The sequence below is a fragment of the Mesocricetus auratus genome, unplaced genomic scaffold, assembly GCF_017639785.1.
Source record: "Mesocricetus auratus isolate SY011 unplaced genomic scaffold, BCM_Maur_2.0 Super-Scaffold_100691, whole genome shotgun sequence".
Lineage (NCBI taxonomy): Eukaryota > Metazoa > Chordata > Mammalia > Rodentia > Cricetidae > Mesocricetus > Mesocricetus auratus.
The window spans coordinates 26,939,453-26,957,011 of record NW_024429267.1 but is presented as its reverse complement, the minus strand read 5'-3'; the positions used below and the strand labels follow the sequence as shown (position 1 = coordinate 26,957,011).

At 43.3% G+C, this 17,559-nt stretch overlaps 1 protein-coding gene across 1 annotated transcript in view; it reads right to left on the bottom strand.

Moving 5' to 3' along the window:
- Positions 1 to 5,736: 5,736 nt before the first annotated feature.
- The window catches only part of Nt5e (5'-nucleotidase ecto), a 47,840-nt gene continuing 36,017 nt past the window's right edge, over positions 5,737 to 17,559 (bottom strand). Inside the window, exons 4-9 of the mRNA XM_005073660.4 lie at positions 15,170 to 15,367; positions 13,953 to 14,107; positions 12,050 to 12,155; positions 11,250 to 11,399; positions 9,387 to 9,587; positions 5,737 to 7,722 (exon numbers count right to left, since the gene is read on the bottom strand). Of these exons, the coding sequence (XP_005073717.1) occupies positions 7,559 to 7,722; positions 9,387 to 9,587; positions 11,250 to 11,399; positions 12,050 to 12,155; positions 13,953 to 14,107; positions 15,170 to 15,367 (974 nt within the window). The 3' untranslated portion in view covers positions 5,737 to 7,558. The remainder of the gene's footprint in view (positions 7,723 to 9,386; positions 9,588 to 11,249; positions 11,400 to 12,049; positions 12,156 to 13,952; positions 14,108 to 15,169; positions 15,368 to 17,559) is intronic.

The window sequence follows — 17,559 nt, the reverse complement described above, 5'->3', positions numbered from 1 at the left end:
TTGGACAAGGAGGCAAGTCCCAACAGCTTACTATTGGAGAGGCAGCTGCCAAGCTACTTTATTTGAATATTTTAGGTTTTGGATTTTGAGACACAGTTTCAAGATGTAATCTAGGCTAGACTAGAACTTGCCACATAGCCCAAGACTGGCCTGGAATTCACGATCCTCTTCTCCCAGCTTCCTCAATGCTGGGATTAATAGGCATGTGCCCTCATATTTCAAAAGATTTAATTTGAAAGTTTCTTTAAATAAACTATATTATAAAAATGTTACAAATAAAAAAATTACACACTGAAATTAACCAAACCTAAAAACTATACAGCTCAGTGGACTTGTATACAGTTAGGATAGACAATGGGAACAGCAGTTGTGGAGCCTCACATCGAGTTTTATACTTTCACTATCGAATATATTTTCATGCATTTATCTGCCACCAGATACAAAAAAAATTGACAGAATTAGAAAAACACTTAGTTTTATATTCTTTTCCGTAACTCATTTCCATTACCTGCATTCAATCCGTCCCCATTCCCTAGTACTTAGTCTTTCCTTTTTTCTGCATGTTATTCTGTACCCACATATATATTTGTTTACATATATTATTGCTAGAATCCATACTTGGAAAGATTTAATTAATTTTTTAGGTTTATTTATTGTGTATGTGTACCATGTGCATGCCTGGTGCCTGAGAGGGCATTGGATCTCTTGGGACTGGAGTTACAGGTGCTTGTAAGCTACCATATGTGTGTTGTGCCTAAGTCGCAAGGATCCCCAGAGACCACCAGGAAGACAGACCCACCAAACTGAAAAAGCAAGGTTTTAATGATTATTCATCCAACTATGACAGGGACCCTGTCTGGCTAGCTGTCACAGCAGCCTCCAGAAGGAAGGAAGTTCCCTGTCTACTGCTACGTTTTAAAGACAAAAGTTACAGGATTACATCAGTAGGTACAGGTTGGTTTCTGATTGGTTGACATTTGGGAACAATTAGAATTTCTCAAAGTCATATTTTGGTATGAAATACCTGTGTACCAATTATTTTTATTGGTCAGTGCTGAGAGGGAACATTCTGTGGTTTCTATGGCATTGTCTTGTTACTTGCAGGTGGCATGTCGTTCATAGATACCAATAATTTTCAGAACTGTATCCTGGAGGCTACAGGGGAGTTTTTGGTCTACCCTGAAGTTTCTTTTGTGGTCAAACAGTTCCCAGGAACTAAGTATCTAGGAGGTTGGGGTGGGTCATCTAGAGTTTCTTTGTGTTCAGTTTTGGCCCTAGGCTCCAGGAGGCCAGAGGATCTGGAGTTTCCTTGTGTCAGAGGCCTACGTGTCTTTTCTGTAGCCTGTCATGGCTGCTAAAGCAGAGGCTGAATAAGGGTCTGGTCCCTTTATTTCTAAATTCTTAGAAGTGAAGCCTTTGAGTTTAGTTTACCTCTTTCAATGTGTGCTGGGAATTGAACCCCCGTCCTCTGCAAGAGTACCCATTGCTTTTAACTGCTGAGCCAACTCTCCACCCCCAGATCTAAAAGGTTGTACAAAAGTCTGGCAGAATGAGAGACACTGAAATTTCATCTGTAAGGGAATGAGCTCCAAGCACTATGTGACCAGTTTAGTTAATCTAACTTTTCTGATTTATTTTAGTCGTACAAGAACAAATTTTGTATAATTTTCCTTGAGGGATTTACGAAGTTTTAGTTGACATAGAATGTGCTTGTTTGACTCCTACCTCCTAAGCCCACTTATGCATATCTTCAGGGAAGCTCTCTGATGTTCTCTCCTAATTGGAGCCAGTTTGAGCTCTTGGTGGCAATGACCTAAGTTGACAGTCTTGTTTAGAGAGAATACAAAGTGTATCTTTATGTAACCCAGCCACAGAAGGGTAGTAATATGAGTATGAGTTTTCCAGCACTTAACTCATATAGGGTCTCCACATGGTTTTTGTCCTGTTGGCTATTGTTCATTGCTCAAGTGCCTTCATGTGCAGGGAAGACAGTTAGAAACAACTATGGAATCACTGTATGGACAGTGTAAAAAATGTCAGACTGGGCCGAGCATTGGTGGTGCACACCTTCTAATCCCAGCAGGGAGGCAGAGGCAGGCAGATCTCTGTGAGTTTGAGGCCAGCCTGGTCTACAGGACGAGTTCCAGGACTGGCTCCAAAGCAATACAGAGAAACCCTGTCTCCAAAAACAAAAAACAAAACAAAAAACAAAAAAATTGTCGGACAGTGGTTAAGAGTACTGGTCACAATTTCAGAGGTCCTGAGTTCAATTCCCAGCAACTACATGGTGGCTCACAAACATCTATAATGAGATCTGGTGCCCTCTTATGGCCTGCAGGCATACATGCAGACAGAACACTGTATACATAATAAAAAAAAATAAATCTTAAGAAAAATGTCACTGCAGGTCTCTGATTGTCTTGGGTTGGGTAACATTCTTATCCATGGACCAATAATTTGAATAAATGGCATTGTAGTTGTCAGAAGTAGGTTGGATGCTTGCTTGCTTCTATGACTGGGGGATTGTGATTAGCTTTCCTACCTATAAGTGGATAGGTCAGGAGAGACAGTATCAACCAAAGTGAGGGCGGGAGATGCCTCCTAGGAACAGGAAGAATAATGGCTAGATACATAGAAGGTCAAATTTTTGTTTTTAGAATTAGTGTAGTTTTTTGTATCTTTACTCACTATGGATAGCCTGAGCACAAGAGTTGTACCTACTCGTCCCTTTGCTTCTTGCTTGTACCCATGCAGTACCAGACACAAAGGATGTGGTAGATACATGATTTGTTATGGGAAGATGCTGTTGAGGTGGAGTAGACAGGAAGGTATTTGGAGTTAGGAATGTGGCCTGTAGTGATCTCTTTGTATAGTTACTGCCAAAGTGAAAGAAGTGTTGATTAGACCACAGTGTATGTCTCTAGCTGAACTATTGCTATAGGTAGGTGATTATGTCAGCCAACCTTAGTTTACCATCAACTCATAATCAATTTTATTTTTATTTATTCTTTGATGTTTATGGGTGTTTTACCTGCATGTATGTCTGTGGACCACATGCATGCCTGTGCTCACAGAGGCTAGAAGGTGGCATTAAATCACATATGGTCATGAGCCACCATGTGGGTGATGGGAATTGAACTTAGGTCCTCTGCAAGGGCAGCAGGTGCTCTTAACCACTGAGCCAATTCTTCAGCCTAGGATCATACGTTTAGATTTCTAAATCAGGTCAGTAAAGATATACACCAAGAAAACAAGAGGGTGCCAGAGAGGGGTGACAGAGGAGGAAAGAGAAAAGGGACCCTTGTAGAAATGTAGCCACTAAGAAATTAAGAACCAGCACAGAGAAGGCATTGATAGTTAGCTTGACTCAGCCAAAATTTCAGTGTTAGTACACATTTCATACAATCATGTTATACACACCATAAATAAAGCAAATTTTGTTAGCTGAAATAAAAATGTTAAGTATGATTTTAGGTTGAGCAAGAAAATTTGGATGTCATTTAAAGCTTAGCACAAAACAAAATATATTAAAAACAAAGACTAATGTTAATTTTATATACTGTGTAGCTGGGCGTTGGTGGCGCACGCCTTTAATCCCAGCACTCGGGAGGCAGAGGCAGGCGGATCTCTGTAAGTTCGAGACCAGCCTGGACTCCCAAGCAAGTTCCAGGACAGCCTCCGTGGCCACAGAGAAACCCTGTCTCAAAAAAAAAATTTATATACTGTGTGTAAATATGTTAAACTGGTCAAAGTTTTGCAAGGAGGGTAATTATGTAAGAGATACAACTGTGGACACTGGCATATTTAAATGAATGTAGGAAAGCAAGATAAACTGTCTACCAGAGGGTAGAATAAGGTATTTTAAAAGAATTGGAGACTGAAGAGATGGCTCACTGGGTAAGAGTGCTTGATATGCAACCATGAAGGCCTGAGTTTGAATCCCTATCACCTCCATCAAAAGCCACCCATGGCTATATATGTCCGTATCCCTAGCATGGGGGTGAAAGGCAGGCAGAGACAAGTGAACCCTGGAGCCTCAGTAGCCAGCCAATCTAGTCAAGATGGTAAGCTTGACTGTCTCAAGAAATAAGGTGGAGAGCAGCAGAAGGTACTTGCCATCCTTCTCTGGCCACAACACATGCACATGCACATTCATGCACACCCCCAACAAGCAGTGGTGTTTGGTAATTGTACCAAGTGCTCATAGTCATTTTAGATTTTGTTTCCGTGCTGATTAAAAGTTGAGGATTTTCATATGATCTTAAGAAAAATGGACTAGTAGTCTTTTGCAAATCATGTGGGTTCATGGTAGTTTTATAGTTAACTAATATTTCACTTTTAGAACTTTCATTACTATTTGCCTGTGTGATTTGTGGCATACACTTGAGAGGACACATGTGTGCATGAATGTCAGAAGACAGCTTTTAGGTGTCAATTCTTTTCTACTATTGATTTTGGAGGCTGAACTTGGTTAGTTAGGCTTACTAGTACTCAGCAAAGGTAAAGGCCTATGGGTATGTGTGTTGTGGGTCGACTTGATTATTGATTAATATAGGGGGAACCCACTGTGGGCAGTGCCATTCCCTAGGCTGTACAAGAAAGCAAGGTAAGCGTGGCTCTGAGGAAGAGCCAGCAAGCAGTATCCCTCTGTGGTTTCTGCTTCAGTTTCTGCCCTGACTTCCCTCAGTGATAGACTTACCTGGACATGTGAAACCAAATAAACCTTTTCCTCCCTAAGTTGCTTTTGGTCAGAGTGCTTTATCACAGCAACAGAAAAGAAACTAGAACAAGATAGAAGATAAGAATAAACTCCAAAAAATTGCCTCTGACCTCCACATGTTCACTGTAGTACATCTGCCCCCCCACCCCATATTCATACAATAGTTAATAAATATTTTTTAAAAATTGAGTTTGGAACTGACTGTGGTGGCAGCTCATGCCTTTAATCCCAGCACTCAGGAGGTGGAGGCAGTCTGATCTCTGTTGAGTTCAAGGCCAGCCTGGTCCACAAAGCAAGTTCCAGGACAGCCAGGGCTGTTATATAGAGAAACCCTGTCTCGGAAATCCAAGGGGGTTAAAACTGAGTTTTGAGTTTTTTTGATGTATGTGTGTGTGTTTTGAGACAGGGTTTCATTTTGTAACTGGCTGGCCTGGACCTTGCTATGTAAAACAGTCTGCCCTCAAACTTACAGAAGACATCTGCCTGTCTTTGTTTCTCAAGTGCTGGGATTAAAGGTATGGCTCACCACACCTAGCAGTGGTATGATTTTGCAACTAAAATTCACAGTATACTACTTTTGAGTAAGCTCTGTAATGCTGGTCTCACTTCCTTGCATTGGTGCTGATTTTCCTGACCAGGACAGAGAAGAGTTGAGCAGGATCAGCTGCTTCTGTTACCTAAGCTGTTGCTCCAGAGAGCACTGGTGGCTGGTCACCATACTACCTGGTCTGTCATGACCTTTATCTTGCAGTCAGATTTGTACAATTCCATCTCTAGTGTTTTATTTAGCGGTCGGCAGATTTTCATGGCGGAGGAAGAAAAGTTGAAACTTCAGTCTTCCTTAAAAAAAAAAAAGACTTCTCTCCTGTTTAAAAATTGCATATATTTGCTTCTCAATTTTGAGATGCTATAAGATGACAAAGTGTTTATTACCAAGAGAAAGAATCTTGTTGAAAAATTGCCTTTGCTGTATTGTCTTGGGGGTTTTGAGAGAAGTAAGACCAAAAACAAAGGAGTATATCTTCAGTTTTATTGTTTGGAATTTACAATTATAAAGTAGTTCAAGGTCATTTCTCAACACTGTGGCCCAATACACATATATATACATATTTAGAAAAATTACAAAATGTTCTTTAAAAAATTATGCTACAATAAGATTTCTCCTCCTTTACTGGCCAAGCATAAAAATATATCTCAAATGCATCTTTATCTTTTACGTGGTCTGTTTATAACTCTGTCTATACATTCATAGAGCTGAAGGCATTGCTTTACTGCAACAAACTTCATAAAAGGATTGGAATTTTTAAAATGTTTTGTGTCAGGAGTACTTAATACTTGTAAACACTAGGAAACATGTTCCCGGCTGCTGTTTGGTGGTTAAGGTGAAGGCTCCCAGTTCTTGGTTACTGATGCAGTGCTGACCATGTTCACTTGATCACAGGACCATCCTAGTCAGGTGTTCTGTGGGCATAGACTATTTCATCGTCTACGAATCTCACGGGCATCCCTTAGGGCATCCCTCATGTCCTGTTGGTACTCTCATATCTGGACTGGAGTATGCCTTGGGATTTGAGACTCAGTGACTTCAAACATTTATGTATACCACTTCTTAAAATCACTATTGCCTTCCAGAATGCTGGATTTTTCCATGTTGTACATGGTGTAACCAAAATGAGAACTGTATTGATTGGCATCATGGGCAGTACAGGTGCAGGTTTAGAATTACAGTTTGTTTTAGAAAGTTCTCTCATGACACCTCCGTATGAGGAAGAAGGAAGGAGAGAGAGAAGCATGACTTTTGGAATCCCACAAGAGTTAACAAGACCATGTTTTGCTTTGGAGTCATGTTCTGCTCCTTAGCATGTGTTTACATAACACATCTAAATGCCCATCCTCTCTTCTGTAATGTACCAGTCCTGCACATATCCTCCCTTCCCTTTGTCCCCTGCCCCCTGGCTGACTGCCTTTTGCAATCCCTGAACTAATCTGTTATCTGCTTTAGATGGTGTGTTGATGACTCATCAAAGGCACATGGTGTCGTAGGACAGGATCCTGTCCAGTATCCATTCCCTCAAAATTGGTAAACAACAGGAGCCTGAAAGAAGGGAGAGTGGCAGGCAGAAATAAACCAGAGATTTGTCATCTGGGGCCATTGGCAGGAAGAGAGAAGACTTAATGTGGGAAAGAGTATTAGAGTTGAAGTCAAAAGACCTAGGTACAGGTTTTAGACGGTTCTTTTGGGAATGCATGGCCTTGAACAAGTCAACCTTTCCTGATTACGTATTAAACGAAGGAAACAACACTTGTCTTATCTACAAAAATCTCCTTGTAGATTGTAACAGTTTGTGTTTGTGAGAGTCCTGATGTCTAGCTGACTGGCCTGAAACTCTATATAGGTTAGGCTGGCCTGGAACTTGGCAGCCATCCTCTTCTCCCTCCCAAGTGCGGTGACTACAGGCATGTACCACCACAGCTGGCAGTGATAAAGTTCTATGGAAACATCAGTTGTTTGATGGATTAGAAATAAATAGAAAGTGAGAAATTATTTTTGTGGTTCAAAGATAGCAAAATATGTTATGTGGATATGTAAATTACATCTAGTCATTTTTTTTGCCCCACTCCTGAAAAGGACCCTGTTGTTTCACTTTGACTTTCTGTCTGCTCATTGAGTTGTTGGCCCTGACAAATGATGTTATAGTCATAGTCTATAGTGCTCTGAGCATTGGCCAGGAGCCTTGAGGACGGTAAGCAGCATTACAAAGCCAGGCCTCCAGAGGCTGATTTGAATATCATTGCAAGACAAACGTAGTTTGACATCAAGGACTAGGAGACTGCCCATTATTGGTACAAAACAAGGATCACTGCGCAAAATGAAAGAATTACTAAAGGGAGGGTTCCTTGGTGGTGACTTCCTGCAGAGAACTTGATCCGCCCTTCAACTGCTGGGTAAACTACTTTCATCTTTGAGATGTATTCAGAAACCACGCTGATATCTTGGTCACCTGGAAAAAACACATGCATTATTTTAACTGTTAAAAAAATTGATCTATTAGCAGTAAGAAGGGAAATAAAGTCTCAGAAGACACCTTCTCATTCCAGGATAAAGTACCTCAGAAGACTTTTTGTCCTCTGGTAATTTTAAATGCAAAGAATCTGACTGTTCTTTCATGTTCCAGATGTGAACTTGAGCACTGGGTGACTGGGAGGAGTGCTGTTGTCTCAGCTCTAAGGTTTCTATCTAAGAGGTTGTTGGCATCACAGCTGTCATCTGTCTACTCCAGAGCCAAAGGAACTGGGGACCTCGGCCAAGAGTCAGATGAGAAATAGAAGTGGCTTTATCATGCTGTCTGCTCAGCATTATCATCACATACTTGATGATGGGACTTCGGAGGTTTCATTCCCAGAAGAGGATAAAGAAATAGGACTTGCACCGAAGAGTGGATAGAGAAAATGTGGTACATTTACACAATGGAGTACTATTCAGCAGAAAAAAAACAATGGAATCCTGAAATTTTCAGGCAAATGGATGGTACTAGAAGAAACCATCCTGAGTGAGGTAACCCAGTCACAAAAAGAGAAACATGGCATGTACTCTCTCATATATGGATTTTAGACATACAATTCCATGGCCAGAGAGTCTGAGAAACAGAACCTTCATTCAGTGGCTGATGGAAGAAGACGCAGACTCCCACAGCTAAACACTGAGCTGAACTCAAGAAATCCAGTGACAGAGAGGGAGGACTGATGACCAAAGGGGTTAAGACTGGCTGGTTTAACCCCAGAAACAGCTGACCTGACAAGAGTTAGCTCTTGAATTCCAGACTGATGGCTGGGAATCCAGCATGGGACTGATCAAGACCCCCTGAATGTGGGTGTCAGTGAGTAGGCCTAGGTAATCTATTGAGCCTTGGGTAGTAGATAAGTATTTATCCCAGGTATACAAATGGACTTTGGACTCCCATCCAACAATGTGAGATGCACTCTCACCCTGAACTCTTGGGGAAGGTTCTAGGCCCTGCTCTGGATGAAATGACAGGCTATGGACACCCCCATGGAGGGCCTCACCCTCCCTGGGGAAATGAGGGAATATTGGAGGGGTTGGTGGGAGGGAAAGGGAGAGGGACCTGGAATTGGCATGTGAAGCAACTTTGTTTCTAATTTAAATTTAAATTTAAAAATAAAAAATAAAATAAAAAAAGAAATAGGACTTGCTTAGACAAATCCATGACAACCCTTAAAATCTTACTGTTATTTAAATTACTTCATGGATATGTTCATTCAAACTACTTAATGCCTGGCACTGTTAACACACAGTAGTTTAGCTGTAAGAGAAAATCCTGGACCACTGTGATGGTACAAGCCTTTAATCTCATCCCTTGGGTAGGAGGATCTCTGTGAGTTCCAAACCAGTCTGGTCTGCATAGCAAGCTCCAGGCCAGCCATGACTACATAGAGAGACCCTGTCTCCAACAAAGTGTGCCTTTCCTGGGGTCAGATAGATGTGAACATGTGTGCTGGGGAAGGGACAGCAGAACAGTCCTTGGTGTTGTACTGTTGTTAGCAACCTCCAAAGCAGGAGGGAGCCAGCAAAAAAAGACATAGAGTCCCTCTGCCTAGCTCTATTGTGCTGCACACCTTTGGGAGCAGGAGAGGAAGAGACACTTACCAGAGTCATGTTTTAATAATTCATCTTTTATCATCTGGAATCCATCGCCACCATTGGCCAGGTAGTTCGGGAGGATCACTTTATACACTTTATCCATTTCCAGAGGCTCATAACTGGGCACTCGACACTTGGTGCAAAGAACATCTAATTGAACCACTCTGTTCCCGGGCTTTCGGGTGAGATCGTACACCACATGGATTCCTAGAAGAGAAATGAGTCCATGTTTTTGCTGACTCCAAAGGGACTTTTGCCTATGAAAGGGATTTTGGCCAAGATCTAGAATTGGGATACTAGGCCTGTGCTATTTTAGTTCTGTGTGAGTGAAATTTAATAAGGGGAATGTCGGCCATGGTGAAGCTACCCTTAAGTTACCTTGAAGCCTCCAGGAGATGGGAGAACTACTGGAAGGAGAATTGAGCCTTGGTGATTTTGCTGGGAGAAACCCCAGTAATTTTTCCTTTTTATAATCCTGACTTCATTGGTCCAGTGATGACTCACTGGGTTTGGAAAATGAGGTATGCATTGTTGGGAAATGTAATGGAGCATTTGCAACAGCATTGAAGACTGTATAATTCTGATTTGAAGATTTTCATAAATACTCCTACTCAGTACTTTGCTAGAGCATCAAAACAGCACAGATGCTTACAGCACAGATGCTTGTCTCTGCCCTGGGAAAGTATTCTATGTCAGGGTTACCCCAAAGACAGCAGGCCAGGGTCTCCTGTCAGGCAGCAACACCCATAAGCAGTTCCATGAACTAAAATGAAAATGAAGCTGGGTGTGGAGGTACATTCTTGGAACTCATCCTGTGGAGGGAGGGCCGACACAGGAGGATTACCACACATCTGAAGTCAGGCTGAGCCACATACTTTGAGTTTATCCTAGAGTACATATTGAGACTGTTAAAAAAAAAAAAACATGAAGCCAGGCACAGTGGGACATTTAACTGTAATTCCAGCATTTGGGAGATGATGGAGACAGGAGGATTAGAAGTTACGGGCCAACTTTGTCTACATAGTGAGTTTGAGGTCATTCTGGGCTACATAAGATCCTGTCTCAAGCCGGGTGCTGGTGGCTCACACCTTTAATCCCAGCACTCGGGAGGCAGAGGCAGGCGGATCTCTGTGAGTTCGAGGTCAGCCTTGTCTGTAGAGCAAGTTCCAGGACAGCCTCCAAAACAATACAGAGAAACCCTGTCTCAAAACAAACAAACAAACAAACAAAAAAAGATGCTGTCTCAAAATGAACAAAGCAAGATTAATAAAAAATGAGAAAATGATGCCAGAATTATTTTGGAGTAAAATAAGATTGCTACTTTAGAGTAGTATTAGTGTAGAATTTAGAGTAGAATTAACTGGATTGTAGAACTGGTTGCTAAGAAAAGCATTTTAGAATCCTTAGGATCCTTTAGGAGGTGGGACATAGCAGTGTTATAAACCATTTTCCCAGCATGCATGAGGCCCCAGGTTCAATTCCCAACAGCACAAAATAATTAAAATAGAAAATGTTTGCCTTGCATGTGTTTAATCTCTACACCCACCCTCAACGAAGAAGCCTTTAGTAATATGAGGAACATTCATTTCCTTCCTTCACTGCAGTCTAAGAGAAAGCAGGTCTGGAGTTGGTCAGCTCCCATGGATGCCCTTGAAATGTCCAAACCATGGTTGGCAAATACTACTCATTGCCAAGGACTTAGACCTTTGACCTTAACATAATCGCAATGACTCCAGGAGTCCATAGTCACTGAACGATGGGGTTGGCTATGAGAAAACCCAAATAAGCCTAGCTACAGAGGTAAGGAGTTGAGCCAAACAGGAAAGCCTGTATCACTGGACAGCATGCCCTGAAGGATGTACCACTTACCACCCACTTGCAGGAACTCCCCAGTGGACTGGCCGTAGCGATGCACACTGTGCTCAAAAGCCTTCCTCAGGGTGGAACCTTTTATTTGCACCAGGTCAAATGTCCCTCCAAATGGCAGCACAGCAGCCAGGTTCTCCCAGGTGATTGTACCTTGGGGAGTTAAAAATACATCAAGAAAGAAAAAAAGCTTAAGAAAATGCTTACCTAGAGACCAGCTGTCCACCATTAGGTGAGGGGGTTGAGCTTGCAAAGGACCAAGTCCACTGTTTTCAGCCTTGCATCTCCTGGTTTGGGCTGGATCTTCAGTAGTTGCTTAAACATTGCTCGCTTCTACACAGGCAGTGTGTTCTAGCCACCTGCCCTATTGTCTGAAATGTGCTTGGGGTCTTATACTAGTGGGGTTTGGCAGTGTGTCATCAAGGGCTGCAGCAGAGCCTTAAGTACCTGTCTGGTTGATTTGTTTTAACGTATGATAGGACCTTGGCTATATATAGTGTGTCTTTGAGGCTTCCTTTCCAGCAGAGAATGTTAATGAGCTGGTCTTTCTCTTTCCAGATGTGAAATACTTTTTATAAAGCAGCAACAATTAATTGCTTTGCAAGTCAGCAATTTAGATCAAGCTTAGGTTTAGCATCTGTGAATACATATAAGAAAACATGTATATCCTTTTTTTCAAAGCCCTGGACTTGAGGCACAGCTAACACAAACTTAAACGACCAGCATTTTGGTTTGTGGCTGGTGGCAGAGGGTGCTGTGGGCACAGTCAGGAAAGGGACAATAAGGAAGCTGGACCTTATTACCATTGTTCTTCTCATCAATGGGGGACCGGATGCCACCTCCATTTAAAATGCACATGGACACGTGGTTCCAGAACATTTCATCTGGGTGTCTGAGGTTGTTGTTAATCTACAATAGTAGCAGAAATTTAGTTACTTTGGGTCTTTCTTGGTTTCAGTTCCAGGAATTGGTTATCTCTACTGAGAAAACAAAGTATTCATCCCCTGCCCCCATATCCCCAGAGGTTTCCCAACTGTAACTGAAACTCACTGTATACATTATTAGTCATAAAACAATTATTAGCCTACTTTCTATTAGCCTTCAGTCAGTCAGAAGCAACAGTATACTGTGACCAGTACCGTATCACACTCTTAGGAAGGTGGGCTCTTTACCCACTCCTCAAACCTATTCCCCAAATTAGGGGATATAGCAGAATACTCTCTCCAAATGGTGTCAAGATTGCTCCAGGATGGACTGGTCTGTGGAGCTGCTCCTCCAGGTCAGCAGGACCCTCCAGCCTATCACTTAACTTATACCAGGCAGTTCCCAGTATTGGTGGTCTTGGAGGCACAGGGATGGCCTCCTGAAGCTAAGGAGAATCAGGTTCATTCTTACTTTTCTTGTACAAAACACACTGCAGTTACAGCAGGTAAAAATGCTTTTGTTTATTTGTTTTGAGGCAAGGTCTCTCTATGTAGCTCCTGCTATTTATTCTAGGGCTTGCTATATAAACCAGGCTATTCTCACACTTGGAGAAATCTATCTGATTCTGCCTCCTGAATATTGGGATTAAAGGCATGCACCACCAAACATAGCCTTAAACCTTTTATTTTTTAGATTTGCCTATTTTATATGTTCAGTGTATGAGTATTTTGTCTGAATGTATGTATGTGTTCCACGTGTGTGCCTGTGGAGGTCAGAAGAAGGCATCAGATGCCCTGGGACTGGTGTTACAGATGGTTGCGAACAGTTGTGTGGGTGCTGGGAACTGAACCCAGGTCCAAGTCCTCTCAAACTCTGAGCCAATTCTCCTGCCTTAAAATGCATGCTTTCTAATTTTCAAACAAGCACAAAAGTAAAAATTATATTTGTCCCAGCCTCTTTGACAGAAAGGTTAAGTGCTGGCAGCATCCTGGGGTGTTTCTAGAATTTTCTCTAGATATTTCCATTTGGTTGTTTCTCATATTGATTGATCTCATGGTGCTTAGTATCCAGCCTCGACATCATCTTTGAGGATTATCATGCTGTCACTCACTTGGACAGAGTTTGTGGAACGTGGCTGAATTACAGAAACAGATACTAGCAGGATATTCACACGAACAGGCTCTCCATGAGTGAGCCTGTGGGAGCAACAGTCCAGCCTAGAGACATTTGCTCAGTACAGCCCCTTGAAGCTACATTGGCCAACTGGCCCCAGAAAAGTGCTCTTTATGAATGATCTTGTTCTTGCCAGGGGCTCTACTATAACTATGTTTTGTCATTCTGTACTTGGGAAAGAAGTGCAAGTTACATGAGGCCCATGTTCTTTAGGGCCAAGAGGACAAATCAGGGAAAAACTGCCCTGGCAAGCAGGTCCAAGCAGATGTGCTTGATTCACTATGTCAGCATCTGGCAGTGGCAGGGAGGGTTCCTGTCTTCAGATCATCTTACAGAAAGAAACATCCCACACTCAGACATCTAGGAAAGGCATATTTCAAAAGGCTGTAGTCTTTGTAAAGCAATAATGAGATGGTCTCCTAATCTCTTTGAGTCTCCTCGCCAAGGTATTCAGTATGAAACCAGTCATGCTTCAAGCTTCTGCCTGGGTACGAAATGTATCAAAATCCCCAATTCTGCTGCCATCACCTTGTCCCGTGTTGTCTCTATCTCCTCTCCATCTTTCTTCCCTCCCTAGATACAGGCGCTCTGCTCCTGCAGACAACTCACCATAGCATCACAGATCAGGTTGCCCAGGTTGCACTCTCTGAATCGGCATGTCTGAGTGGTGCCATCCAGGTAGACAATTGTTCTCCCCAGTTCCTGGGTAGAGTAATTATCTAATTTTATCCTCCACTGGTTAATGTCTGCTTTGATGGTTGGATCTAGAAGGACAGAAAGGAAGGACATCAGAAAGGCGCAAGCGAAAGGAAAGGCCTGTCAGTAAAGCAAATCTCCTGGTGGGTAAGTTCTAGAGGAATCAAGCATTGTCAGGCCTCCCTGCCGGGAGTATGCACTAGTACATTTGTGCACCTTGGTTTTGGCTGACATTCCCTAGGAATATTTATTTCATTTTCTGACATTAAAACCTGGGTGTTTCTTACCTCAAGGGTGCTTTTGTGCATCTCAGCATCAACTCAGTATCCTGATGAGCACCTGTCAGCCCACCTAGGAGGACATCATAGGGATGTCAAGGGTTTTGAAAAGCTGGGCAAATATAGAGGATCCGCTAAGGGTATGGTTCCCAGCTTGCATCCTCTCTAGCTGCTGAAAAGCCTATGTTGTGACTGACCACAGACTCTCCTGGGTACAGTGGGACCTCCTTGGCCATCCTTCTGAACTGATAACACTGAATGGAAAAGGGCCGGTAGAACCGTAGCAGCAGGCTCACAAATACCATGTGAAAATGGACAGCACAATGATACTTTTATTCTGAGTCTCAAAAAGAGGTTCTTTTTGACAGAGATGCTTGCTAGTGTACAGTATAACCCCAGCCTGGGCTATGTATGGAGAAGCTCTTCTCAAAACACAACAGCAACAATAAAAACGGGAATTTCCTTGTCTCATGAACGAAGAAGTTGAGACCCACACCACACTGTCACTGCCTCTTGTTAGGGGGGCCAGGTTTTGAGCACCACTCTGAATTGTTTTTCTTCCATCTCCTATTCCTCTCTAGACAGGAGTTGACAGTGGCTTTTGCCTCACCAGATGAAGTTTTAAAAGCAGAAGGAGCAGAGGTGCACTGAGCAGACTTGGAAAAGCAGATGAGGATTTGGGCATGGGGGATTTGAAATTTCCTTATTAATAAAAGAAGAGAGCAAACACAAGGGAGAAGCTAAATTCTTCACAAGTATTACAGTCATTTCCCGAAACAAAACCAAAGGAAGAAGGGGATGGAGAATATAGCCACGTAACTTGTCATTTAGTACACTCTCCCCAGATCTCACCTTCAGGGATGCTGCTGTTCAGAAGAATGGGGTTTCCATGTGAAGTGATGACATTTCCTTTGTCATCAAACTCAACCTTCAGATAGCCTAGGTATTTGCCAAAAGCATAGGCCTGAACCACCGGAACCTTCCGGCCATCATCGGAGGTGACTATGAATGGGTACTTCCCAGCAGGCACTTCTTTGGAAGGTGGATTTCCTGAAATAAAAGAGGCAAAGTCGATCAGCTCAGCCTTTGTATATGGCAGGCCACTGGTTGGATAACAGGGAGTTTTAACTTTGATGACTCGCCATCTACTGTTCTACGTGGCTGGTCTTTCAGAGCCCTGTGGGACGTTTGTCACTGATTCCAAATGCCCTTTTGGCTTACAAATCCTGCCATTCTCCACTCAGTGGGCATTTACTAAGCTGTTTCTAAGTCTGGGGCATTGTGCCTGGTGATCAGATGTGGGCCATACAAAAACAGGATACTGCTAAGATTATCCTTCTTCCATGCAGACTTTGTCTCTGCTCCCCCTGGCTGGATGAATTAATCAAGCCATTTGGAGGCACTTCAGTTTTTCTGCAAAACCCTCCTGCCGCTGCTTCCCAAGGGCTGGGGTACAGGTGTGCACTACAATGCCTGTCAAGAAGTACAGGAAAGGAGCCTCAAGTGGGCGAGTAACAATTCTCATTCTACAGGGCTGTCCGGACAATTCAGTAAGTTCCTCGGTGTGTGCCTGCCAGGCATAGTAGGTGCACCACTTTAACGTCTCTTTCTCCTAAGAGGAAGGTGTTCTCTAGAAACCCTGCACACACAGTCAAGAGTTTACCGTTGTCCATGGGGCGGAGGAGAAACATCAGAGCTTTTGGTTGCTGAATTCTCAGGTGTGTTTAGGAACAGCCACATTATTCACCCTGGGAACCAACAAGCAAATGTTTCCCCAGCTAACCTTCGCACAGTCAAGTTCTGCCGGCCTTTATCTCACAGGGGACACTCATCATCCAGAGGAGGGTCAGCTGGCCACAGAAGAGACATGGTGCCCAGCACCTCATCACTTGCCATGTTTAATTTCTTATCAGGAACTTATTTTTAAGCATTTATTTGAGTGTGGGGAGGTCATGTGTATGGGTCCCAGGAATCAGACTCAGGACCTCAGGCTTGGCAGCGGGCAAACTTTCCCTGCTGAGCCATCACAATGACCTGCACGTATAAGTCAAGCTCACCCCTCCTTGATGTACACTGTGCTTCATTTGCTTTGCTTTGCTTTTGAGGCATCTGCTGAAAAGCAGTGTGTAGTCCCAGTCTGGCTTTGACTTTCCAGTCCTCCTGTTCCAGCCTCCCACATAAATGCTGGGATTACTAGGTGTGCCCTAGCATGTGACTCGTGATTCATGCCAAATGTCTGTGCAAGTGACATAGTCTGGGCTGCTTGGAATCAGATTGTGAAATTGATACCCTTGGCCCACTTTTTTTCCTGTTACCCACTCCACACACGACCAGTCTCTCCTGCTGGATGTTTACAGAAGGTCCAGAGAACTTTAGTACATGATTCATTTCACATATGAGTCAGTTCTGAGAGGCGGCTGTGACTACAATTACATTTAGTTCTCCAAGCTTCCTGTGAGGCAGGTCCCATTGTTAACTGTACTTTACAGACAAGAAGACTGACTACCACAGCAGACACCCAAAGGCACATGCTGGAACGTGACGGTGAGCTGACTGAAAACCAAAGCTGCCAGACACTGGTCTGTCCTCTTCCACCCAGCGCAGCCTGCTGTGGGGTTTTCTCCGAGAAGCTGTAAGCACAAACCACTCACAAAATTACACACAAAGCCAGGTTCGCACCTTTGCATCCCAAGCTCTTTCAGGGTCTTTCTATTTACCTAAGAAAAGCCAAGGTGGCATGCTATGAAGAACTTACTCCTGCCCTGTCAGCTTCTAGGACACAACAAGCACTGCAAATACCCACATTACACAAGCAGGGGGTGGCTGCTTCCAACGTTAACATCCCGCTGTTCATGCAGAGATTTAAGAGCTGGCAGAGTAACAGGGAGGAGGGACACTTCTAATCCTTTACCCCCTCTTCTGTGCTCCTTTGGGCAAGGATAGACCCTGCCCTTCACTGGTATTTAGGGACTAGGTATTTAGGGCGGCCTCCTCCTAGCCTCGCCAAGGCTTCCTCTTCTGGGCCGTCTGGAAAGCTGCAATGTCCCCGAACGCCCACAGTGTGGCAGAGAATATCTCATCCAAGCGGAACAGGGACTAACAAATTGCCGAAATCAGGCATCCCACACGGGGTTTCTTGGAAGTTAGAAAGGATGGCGAGCCAGACTCTTTGCTTTTTGCCTTGTCCCCTACCCGTCTATGGAAATAGCTTAAACAGATTGCTAAGAGCCTACAGTCCTGTC